The 11,463-nt window shown below is 41.2% G+C and overlaps 1 protein-coding gene across 1 annotated transcript in view; it reads right to left on the minus strand.

The window, feature by feature from the left end:
* Positions 1-11,463, minus strand: part of nlrc5 (NLR family, CARD domain containing 5) — a 34,917-nt gene that overhangs the window by 16,126 nt on the left and 7,328 nt on the right. The window contains exons 9-24 of the mRNA XM_037683301.1: positions 10,598-10,728; positions 10,279-10,510; positions 9,959-10,200; positions 7,999-8,082; positions 7,833-7,916; positions 7,654-7,737; positions 7,460-7,549; positions 6,310-6,360; positions 6,195-6,224; positions 5,812-5,895; positions 4,268-4,351; positions 4,101-4,190; positions 3,902-3,982; positions 3,670-3,753; positions 3,491-3,574; positions 1,044-1,133 (exon numbers count right to left, since the gene is read on the minus strand). Coding sequence (XP_037539229.1) covers positions 1,044-1,133; positions 3,491-3,574; positions 3,670-3,753; positions 3,902-3,982; positions 4,101-4,190; positions 4,268-4,351; positions 5,812-5,895; positions 6,195-6,224; positions 6,310-6,360; positions 7,460-7,549; positions 7,654-7,737; positions 7,833-7,916; positions 7,999-8,082; positions 9,959-10,200; positions 10,279-10,510; positions 10,598-10,728 — 1,625 coding nt within the window. The remainder of the gene's footprint in view (positions 1-1,043; positions 1,134-3,490; positions 3,575-3,669; positions 3,754-3,901; positions 3,983-4,100; positions 4,191-4,267; positions 4,352-5,811; positions 5,896-6,194; positions 6,225-6,309; positions 6,361-7,459; positions 7,550-7,653; positions 7,738-7,832; positions 7,917-7,998; positions 8,083-9,958; positions 10,201-10,278; positions 10,511-10,597; positions 10,729-11,463) is intronic.

Below are 11,463 nucleotides of genomic sequence, written 5' to 3' on the forward strand. Positions count from 1 at the left end.
AGTCAGGAGGAACACCTGGAGGAAACATGTCTGTTTGCTCAGGGTCCAAACAGCTTCATTTCACCGCGCCACCCAGGTGAAATGTAGCTGTTTTGACCACTAAAGTGCATTTATTAAGGAAAAGTTCAACTGAGACACACCTTTGCTATAATGTCGAGCAAAATAATTGTTTTTAAGTGTTAATCTTGTTAAATTTTGACGAACTGCAACAGCCAGTCCTCCCCTGTGCGCTCGCGTCACTCAGCTGGTGCAGGCGGAGGAACGCTGGAGAGCGAACGGCTCGAGCCACGATGGATGGATAGATGAAGCCACGCCGCCCAGGAGAAATGAAGCTGTTCTGACCATTAAATAAATGCATAATAAATAAGACGGGTCAGCAGTGATGCATAATAAATGCAACTTATTCGCCAAAACAACTTATATATGTTTTTTTCCTTTACATGATGCTTTTTTTGACTGATGCGACATACTCTGTAAAATATGGCATATTGTTCACATTTTGTTTAGATTAGCTGAAATGTCTATTTTCCTGCTGACATTAGATTACATTACTGATCTCATGTAAGTGAAGTAATGTGCTTGTTGTCAAACAGTCAGAGCTAAATAAAGCTTTGAGTTTAGAAATCTAAAGTTAGTTTTCTGACCCGACCCAAACAACTGGCAGCTTTAAATTAAATTTATTTAAACAACTAACAGTTTTCTACAACTTTCCTCTCTAATCTGAGCAGCACTGTTTAATCTGTATATACAGTATTTTAGATTCCTCACATGAATGCAACTTGTTTTTATAAACTGTCACATCTACCTTTTTTTATGTGTTTATTTGTGCAAAAGAAGCACAAATAAATAAGAAATTATCCCGTTTTTTAATGTGGACGTGGCTGAAGACGAGCGCCTGAGAAAACGACTCGTTTTTCTCTGAGATTCTGGATTTACTCAGCAGCAAACACAAAAAAGTCCAGATGAATCTGCGCTTGTGTCCACGTCACAGCTGCTCCACGCTCGGCCTGCAGATCCACGAACAAACGTAGATCTGGTGATACCTGATGTGGGTTTCTGTCAGGTTGTTATTGGAGCACAAAGCAGCAGCCAGCAGAACCGCTCCGTCCATGCTGAGCCAGTTGTCACCGACGCTGAAAGACACAAAATCCACGAGTCATGTTCCTACCGTGCTGTCTAAATAAGACAAAACAAGATGCCTCTGGATAGACATGATCCAGCTCAAAGAGTACAAAACACTGGAAATAAATAAAAAGAAAATTAATAATTCTAACAATAAACACCAAAAGTCCCTAAAAAACACAGACCCTGACAGCTGCCACTGTTGGACACAAACCTCAGAGAAAATATACAAACTTTCACTTGAGCTGTACATAACCCCAAAAATGTTGTGTCATTTGTGGCTTTCCTGCAAACGATGCGCAAATTTGTCCCAATTTAGTCACAAATTGTCCTAATTGTCTCAATTTGACTGCTTTTTTTTTGTTTGTTTGTCTCTTATCAGTCTCAATATGGTTTCACAGATCCACAAACGCTCCCCTCCTTGTCTCACGTCTTCATGATCACAAAAACTAAATTGCAAAACGTTCCAGGCAGGTTCCAGATATCTGCTATGACCCTGTAATAATCTTTAGAGTAAAATGTATCTCCCATATTTTTAGAACATATTTATAACTCCAGTGACACAAAGTTGGGATCCCTGCAAATGTTTGGAGACAAATTTGAACATCCCTCATGAACGTTGTTTACATTTTCTCAGCAGCAAACCAAGCCCAGTGAGATCTCGCCTTTATTACGTTTACTTTAAAGATTTAATTTACAGCAGGACAGTGGTGAGATGTGCTGTAGGAGTGACAGATAGCTTCAAGGTGGAGGTGGGAGTGCATCAAGGATCAGTTCTGAGCCCCTTATTGTTTGCTCCTGTGATGGACCGACTAACAGATGAGGACAGGCAGGAATTCCCGTGGACTCTGATGTTTGCAGATGACATTAGGATCCGTGGTGAGAACAGGGAACAGGTGGAAGAGAACTTGGAGAGGTGCAGGTATGCACTTGAAATAAGAGGAATGAAAGTCAGCCGTAGTAAGACAGAGTACGTGTGTGAATGAGAGGGAGGCCGGTGGAACAGTGGCTATGTTTACATGGTCTTAAGTAATCTGATTAAACCGACATTAGGAATAAAAACGCATCATGTAAACGCCCCATTCGGATTATTCTGAGCTGATTCAGTTCAGTCCAAATGAATTTGTAATCCGAATGAGAGGGGTGGTTTATGCCGATTCATAATCTGAACAGTGTGCACTTGACAACTTAAACACTTAATCTGATCATTTTATACCGATTGTGGAAAATTAACCTGACTGTGCATGTGCGACCTGTCAACCTCCTGTATTTCCACCTGGCTAGATGCTAATAATATTAGCATGTCTGGGAAGCAAAACTGGTCGTTGAGCGACACAACATTTCTTCTAGAAACTTTGAAAGAGCTCAAAATGATCTGTATTACCTGTAGCTCAGTCAGGGAGAGCAATAATGTCTCCACCATCATTAAAACCTGGCACGGGTCCATTTTGGGTGCTCAGGTTTGTTTACATTCATCATGGAAGTAAAACTTATTTTTCTGTGTTTTGTTTTTTTAAGGAAAGTTAACCACTCTGAACGTCAGTACTTCGATTCTGAAAAAAAACCTGCTGCATGTAAACGCTTGTCATGATTGGATTGTGTCCATGTAAATGATACATTTGGATTATTTAATCTGAATACATTTCAATCTGATCAAAGAATTTTGCGCATGTAAACATGTTGAGTGAGGCTACGAGGAGCAGAGGTCAGAAAGGTGCAGGACTTCAAGTACTCGGGGTCCACTGTCCAGGAAAATGGGGAGTGTGGTAAAGAGGTGAAAAGGTGTCCAGGCAGGATGGAGAAAAGTTTCAGGAGTGATTTGAGACAAAAGAGTGGCAGCAAAGTTCAACAGTCAAAGGAAAAGTTTACAAGACAGTGGTGAGACCAGCTATGTTGTATGATCTGGAGACAGAGACATGGACAAAAAGACAAGAGAAAGAACTGGAAGTGGCAAAAATGAAGATGTTGAGGTTCTCCTTAGGAGTGACAAGGATGGATAAGATTAGGACTGAGATCATCAGAGGTACAGCACAGGTTGAACAACTGGGAGATAAAGTTAGAGAGGACAGACTGAGATGATTTGGACATGTCCAGAGGAGGGACAGTGGTTTGGACATGTCCAGAGCAGGGACAGTGGTTATATTGGTAGAAGGATGTTAGAAATGCAGCTGCCAGGAAAAAGACAAAGAGGAGATATATGGATGCAGCTAGAGAGGACATGGAGGTGGAGTGAGGACAGAGGATGCACAGGACAAAGTGACATGTGGCGACCCCTGGAGAGGGAGAAACTGAAAGAAGAAGACTTTTTAAAGATTTAATTTACATTTCAGGGCTGTTACTATGTGGTGATCGCAGCTGCTAAACTTACTGAACTTCCCGAAGTTTTTTCAGCCGAGGCAGAATGTCCAACAGCTTCTTCAGACCTTTGTCCCCTAAACGATTACAGGACAAGCTGCAGGGAAAGAAAGTAATGAATGAAAATTCTTTTTTATTATGAATAAAACCTGCCAGAGTATTAGAATGATAAATGAGTGTGTAACTGCTTACTCCAAGTCAGTGAGACCTGGAGAAGATCCCAAACTCCTCAAGACTCGGTCCAAGTCACTGGGCTGCAGGTCACAGCAGCTGAGGCTGAGACAGGAAACAGATTCATGGTTAGATTTTATTATATTAATAATTTGTAACTTTATAACTTTACAACCAGACAGAACTGAACCGACATATTGGGCTCAAACTATTTATTGTAAGAGTTGTGCAATGAAAATCAATTAATACACACCAGAGTTTTTTAGATGTTTCAGCTGCAGGTTTCTCTCTCCCTCCAGGAAACACCACACACACCAGAACCGGACTCTGCAGTCTGAAACAGAAACAGGCAGAGCAGCAGGAAGGCCTCTGGAATCACATACGGTGCTACACAATGTTGATCGTTCGGTGGCAGAGTTTCTGCAGCCAAGAGATGAGAGGAGGTTCTGTACCTGACGTTCAGCTCGAACAAAGACAGACGCTCAGAGAGCAGCGCAGTCAGAACCACCAACCCCTCCACAGATGAGCAGCTGCCGTTCAAGCTGCGAGACAAACGATGAGAATCAACGACGTGCTGCCGCTTCGTTCAGCTTGGAGTTTCTGTTTTTCTGAGTCTTACATGATCTTTTCAGAGACGCTGAACTTTGGAACGAACTCAGTCAGAGTCTTTAACGTTTGTTCGTCCCAATAACCTCCGGACAAACTGAGGAGAAACAAAAGAAGCAGAAACTACCGGACTGTACGAGGAACCGGCTTCAGTGACCACAGTTGTAAAGTGTAGGATAATTTGGCAGATCAGAACAAAACAAGAAATATTACCATAAGTGCTGAACGACAGCTGAAATCTGCTAAAGATTCAGAAACTGAGATGATAAAGCTAAATGAAGCAGAACACTAGCTAAAAGCTAAAAGTTGCAAAAGATGCTAGTAGCATCAAAAAGCTGCATTTAGCAAAAGGTTAACCAAAAGCTAAAAATAGCTAAACACTTGTAGCTGTAACACTTGTTGGACATGTAGCAGCAAACAATTAGCTAAAACCTAAAATTAACAAAAGGCTAGTTAAAAGCTAAATGTAATAAAAGTGTAGCTAAATTTCACGATAGCAAATCACGTGGCTAAAAGAGAAAACAAATTAACAGTTGAAAGCTAATAGTAACATAAAGCCACCTAAAATTTACTAAAGGCAACTAAAAGCTAAAATTGGTAAAACAGTGAACTAAAAATTAGCAACTATTGTATCAAAGTAACTAAAGCTCAAAGTAACAAAAGTATAGATGATAGCAAAATAGTGGCTAAAAGTTTAAACTAGCAAAAAACTAGCTAAATGTATCAAACTAGCTGAAAGCACCAAAAGATTAGCTAAAAGCTAAAGGTAGCAAAAGACTGGCTAAAAGTAGAACTGGTTTGTTAAGAGCGAAAAGTGGCAAAAGGCTAGCTTAAAGCCATAACTAGCAGAACAATAGCCTAAAGGTAAAATAACAAAAGGTCAGTGAAAAGCAAAATGTGGCAAAGTAGCTAAAATATTAAAATAGAAAAATGCTTGCTGAAAGTAGCTAAACACTTGCTATATGCACCAAGCTAAAAGTAACAAAAGGCTAAGAGCTAAAAGTGGCAAAAGGCTAACTAAATGCTAAAATTTGCAGAACAGTAGTTGGGTAAAAGAAGCAAAAGGCTATTTAAGAGCTTAAAGGAGCAAAATGTTTGCTAAAAGCTAAAACTAGCAGAACAGTAACCGAAAGGTAAAAGTAGCAAAAGACTAGCTAAAAGTACAAATAGATAAAAACAGAGCCAGTAGTTGAAGCTGTTTCCAAAAAGAACATTGTTTTTGAAGGAACTAAAGGGATCTCAATGTATTTCTATGGGAAAATATTTGTAAATAAAGTGAATTATTTAGAAAACTGCAAAAGTTACAAAAGCCAAAAGGCAAAGCACCCATCTCCTGAATGAGCTGAATGTTTTGTTGTACGAACAGCTAAAATAGAACAAAGTCTGCAGAAGTAACTAGACTGCAAATAAAAGTGCAAATAAGAAAATAAGAGTAAAATACTGTGAATTGTGAACAAGGTTCTGATTGTTTCTGGTCTTTTCTCCGCTTCATTCCAGTCTGTGGTTTTAACTCAAAGCTTTTTAAGAACCGTGAAAGTGTTTTTAGATTTTACGTACTTCAGGACCGAAAGAGCAGGACAGTTAGCCAGAGATTGGACGAGCTTTTCCATTTCAGAGTTAGTCCACTTCTGATTCAACAAGCTGGAGAAAAGAAAAAACATATCTACAATAAAATAAAAACAGCTTGTAATTCTGTACCTTCAACGAGAAGACAGTGTCACAAAGGTAAAGCAAAGTTAAATAAATTGAACATAAACTGTTAATTTAAAAAAATCATCTGGCTCAGTTGTAACTGTTGTCATCAACAGTACACAAAATAATGCCAAGAGTGTGTAAAACTTTCTGAAAGATCTTTATTAAACCATCAGCTGAACGTGATACTTCTGTTGAGGAACAAAGTTCCTGAAGGAAACAGTAAAAGTTTAACAGTAACTTCAAACCTGACTGCTGGCTCTGGGTTGACTTTATGGCTGCAAACATAAAACATAAAAGAGATTCAAATATTCATTTGTTCGTTTTATTGTTTTATTTGCTTAATTCAACCATAAAACTCACCTGTTAATATCTGAGCCCTGACAGAAGGTTACTGTTAGCTCTTTCACCCCACTGAGAAGATAAAAGGTGGAAAATATCAGTTTCTGTCAATCTAAATGTTTGATTACGTATAATACATGACTAATTAATTAACAGGCTTTACTGGAAGGAATGCGTCTCACCCCCCGCTGAGGCCTGAGTTTTGGACTGAGATCAACTTGTGAAAAATAATAGTCGCTTCAGTCAAACTTTGTAAATGTTGTTATGTGTGATCTCCATCTTCTACCACTTAACTGTGGTCGGGTCCAGGAGGAAACACAGACATCCTTGTTTCAAGGCGACAATCTCCAGCTCCCTCTGGGGGATCTCAAGGCGTTCCCAGACCAGAGAAGATATGCGTTCCCTTCAGAGAGTTCTGGGCCTGCACTGGGATTTCTTCCCAGTGGGAAATGAATGTAAAGCTTTTAACAGGAGGAGACCAGGAGGCGTCCTAATCTGATGCTTGAACCACCTCAACTGACCCCTTTTGTTGCAAAGAAGCAGCAGCTCTACTCCGAGCTCCCCCCAGATGATGGAGCTCCTCACCCCATCTCTAAGGCTGAGCTAGCCCGCCCTACAAAGGAAGCTCGTTACAGCCAGGATCTGGTTCTGTTTGGTCCTGATTCGAACCTCAGGACCACAAGTGAGAGTTGGAATGTAGAAGGACCAGTAAGTTCAGAGCTTCGCCTTTCAACTCAACCCTTTCTTCACCACAAGTGACTAAGGCAACACCCTCATTACTGAGGAGGCGGCTCCGATTCGTTCATCCATCTCTCGCTCCATGGGCTGGACGTCCAGTGATTAAAGTCATTATGTAAATAAACCATGTATTACAATGAACGTTACCTTTTAAATTAGTTTGTTTTGTTGCATTGAATCATAAATGCAATAAATATAACCCAAAACAAAAACCCAGAACCACCCCGACCCCCTAAGAAATGAACTGACTGAAGTCACTCATGCCGGAAGTGGCTCGCGGGCCACCACTTGAATAGCCCTGCTCTAGACATGAATAAAAATCAAATTTAATTCATGAACAAACCAACAAAACACATTCAATCAATGAACAGTTTATTGTAGCCAAATAGGTGTGAGTGTATGTGTGTGTGTGTGTGTGTGTGCGTGTTCATACTCTGCATGAACTCTCTGGATGTTCAAACAGGAAGACATTTTGTCTACGAGACAGCCCACAGCTTTCAGAGACGTGTTGTTTCTCCCCAGCCTGGACAGAAACACAGACATTCACACATTTAAAATATTTTTAAAACACGTTTTAAACAGCGTTGAACGGATAAAAACACAAGTTTATCCACAGAAAAGACGTACGTTACAGAAGTCAGGTTCGGTAGTTTGGTAAAAATCTCAGCGATGTGTTGGATTCCTTCATCTTGCAGATTGTTGTCACTGAAACTAAAGCAGGAGATAAAACGTATGACTCTGCTTCATCCTTACCCAGTTTCTGGTTCTGGTTTGTTCAGAACCATCAGTCTCAACAGAAAACCTACTTGAGTTCGCTGATGGAGGGGCAGTTTTGCAGACCAGAGGCCAGACTGGCCGCCCCTGCAGCCGTCAGACTGGAACCACAAAACCTTCAGAGGAAAAACATCACATCTTAGAACAGACGATTCCTTCTAATAAATAAATTCAGTAAAAAAAGACAAGAAAACCTACTGGAGCTTTCTCAGGGTTGTGAACTCTGGGACAATCGTTGACAGCTTCCCAGCAAACTTGTCACCATACTTACGGCTGTGAAAACTGAAGAGAAAGACAATAAAACAGTTTTATTTGCCACCGTTGTTCCTTCTGTTTGTGACAGGTGGTTAGATTTAGATCGCGCATGGAGGACAGCTGTGATCTGGTGCAAAGATAACCTAAATTTCTTAAACCCGCAGGACTGGATCGCTGTGTTTGCATCAATATTTGCTTTATGAATATGAGAAGCAGCCGGCAGCAAGGGATGTGCAAAAAAAAAAATAATAATCAACTATAAAAGCACCGCAAGGCAGAGCGAAATATACCTGAAGGAATAAAAATACATTTGACTTAAACCTACTTATATTCAGGCAATGTTTTTTTATTAAAAACGTATCACCACGTAATGAAGAAATCATCCAACATCTGTGTTACTTCACAATTTTATCTTATTTTGCAAAATACATCAACTCATTCAAAAATACTTTATTAATCCCAATGGGAAATTAATTGTTGTAATTCATTATCCTCATTTCATGAAGAGATGTTATTAGGGATGCACAATATTGAATTATTTGGCCAATAACCAATACCGATATATATATATATATATATATATATAATTTTTTCGCTAGACCTACTTACAGAGACTACATAGCTTTCTCTACTGTGGAATTAAAATACTACATTACTCTGAATGGTCTTTGTTGGACGGAGAGAAGACAAAGCTGCTCACTCAGGAGCCACCTTCATCCAAACACCAAGACATTCACTTTTTAAAGATCCAGAGTGTTTTCAGACCATCAGCAGCTTTAAAGCCACGCTCTGCACAGCCATGAACAACACACACAAACAAAGGATTACGTAAAAAACAAAATCTTTGCAGTATTTTTTTCATATCAGTGATTACTGTGTCCTTAAATAAAAACTACCGAGTGTGTTGGTTTACCTACAGGAACAGCTGAAGAGAATAAAAACAGGTTAAACTTGTTAAGGAGTGTAAACACACTACAACCAGCCTAATGCAGGTCGATCATGTGACTGCTTTGTTTACATTAAGCGCAGACCTGCATGTCAGAGGACCTTTAACTGGGTTCATGAGACAAGTAATAAGACCGTTGGCTGATCTGATCTGACCTCCAAAGAACCTCTTACATCTCTAATCAACAGAATATTTTAATCAGCAGCACTTTTGCTGTTTAGATTTATGTTTTCGTGTCTAAATGAGTAAAACAAACTAAAACAAACACGTTCTGGGCCATGAACACGCACTGCAGCTCTGATGTGTTGAGCTGCTGGTCTGAGCAGGAGCTGAAGAGCTTCAGTTAGTTCTACAGACTGATTTCTGAGACGTTCCTGCAGGTTCCTTTGAGTCCTGATCAGAGTTAAGAACGCAGCTGAGCGGATTAAAAGTCAAAGACAGTTCACCAGAACGTCAGAACGAAGCTCACCTCCAGTCTAACGTAAAGCTCTGACAGGTGATCACTTCATAAAACTCTTCCACCTGAAGGGTTGATATTCTGCACATCCAAGTCCTCACAGGAGGAGCTTTGTCTCTCACGCCTGGCTGTTACCAAACAGCACCTGGCTGGTGTGTTTGCTCATTATTAAAGAGGTACTACGCTGAATTTAGAGGAAACACTTTCCTATATTTACAGAAATAGCTGCAGCAGATCCTCAAAGAGCAGCTCTGTCTGCTACATGCAGGTTGCATGAATGTTTAGCGCCTGGGCTGTTCCTCCTAAAACAGAACAAGAGGAGTAATCCTTCATAAAATGAAGGCGTGCACGTCAGGAAAGTTATAATTCATCCTCCCCGTCAGGGATGAGTGCTGTCAGTACATAAACTGTCCAAAAGTGCCTTAAATCCTGTTGTTGCTGTGGTGATCAGAGAACCTCTCTTATGTATTGAGATCATTTTTGTGTTTTGGTCCTCCCACCTGAGGTGATGAATGTTCCGACACGTGGTCAGAATGTCCAAACACTCCAGCTCCATCGAACACGAACCGAAGTCCAAACCAACGCCGTCGTCTCCAGCAGAGTTGGCAACAAAAGCCAAAGCATGGATGTCGTTGGGTAACAGCCAGAAGTTTCTCAGCTCCAGGGTCGGCCTCACGCTCACAACCTGATGGGCCAGTTGTTGGTTCTGACTCTCCTGGACATAGTGGCACAGCTGTAATACCTGTCAGAACCAAAGACAGAAACATTAGAGGGGTAGTCCTCATGTCCTTGACCAGGTTTGATGTTTTTTTCACTCCACCTTTGGTCCGGTCAGAGTGTTGTTGTGACACAGAGCTTTCAGTAGGTTCAGAACCAGGTCCTGGCGCTTCTGAACCCAGCTCTGGACTCCTTTCAGACCTGATGCCCGGGCTACCTGAACCACAGCCTGAGTGCAGCGCGAGGACGCCAGACCGCACACGTACAGGTACAGGGAGTCGGTGAACACGGTCTTCTGGTCTGACCTGGTGGTCCAGCGAGTTTTCAGGCTGAACCTGAAAAAACAACGAGGAAAAGAAAGACTCGAGAATTTAACTTTTCCTTTTGAAGATAATTTGGCTTTAATGAACTCACTTCCTCACCTCTTCTTGAGTTGTGCGTCACTAACGTCGTTACTCGTCATGATCCTTAAAGCAGCCAGAAACTCCTGCAGCGTCAGGTGAGTGAAGCTGTACGCACTGAGCAGCTTTCCATCCTGACCTCTGACCTCCACCTGGCAGAGCAATACCCAAATAATAATTAACGAACACAAACCTCTTCTGACAGAATGATACATGACATAAGCATGAACAAAGGTGTCATATATGACACATCAAACGCCTGCCGACAAACTATTATACAGAAATCTATAGTAATGACCCTGTATAACATTTGACCTTGATGTTTCACCTTGACCTTAGAGCTGGTGTAATGGAAAGATTATGTAGCATGCCATCGAGTGATGGGAAAAATGTGTATGCAGTTTTGTTAAATTAGCTTGAGCGAATCAGAAGTTGTACCCTGACCACGCTGTATCCTGACCTCTGTGTACCATGACTACTGTGTACCATGACTACTGTGTACCATGACCACTGTGTACTATGACCACTGTGTACCGCGACCTTGTGTAATTTGACCACTGTGTACTTTGACCACTGTGTACTATGACCACTGTGTACCCTGACCACAGTGTACCATAACTACTGTGTACTGTGACCACTGTGTACCCTGACCACTGTGTACCCTGACCACTGTGTACCGTGACCACTGTGTACTTTGACCACTGTGTACCCTGACCACTGTGTACCCTGACCACTGTGTACCGTGACCACTGTGTACTTTGACCACTGTGTACCCTGACCACTGTGTACCCTGACCATTGTGTACCGCAACCATTCTGTACCACTGTGTACTATGACCATTGTGTACCATGACCACTGTGTACCATGACCACTGTGTACTATGACCA

Source organism: Nematolebias whitei, chromosome 10 (genome assembly GCF_014905685.2).
Source record: "Nematolebias whitei isolate Nwh7 chromosome 10, NemWhi1, whole genome shotgun sequence".
Taxonomy (NCBI): domain Eukaryota; kingdom Metazoa; phylum Chordata; class Actinopteri; order Cyprinodontiformes; family Rivulidae; genus Nematolebias; species Nematolebias whitei.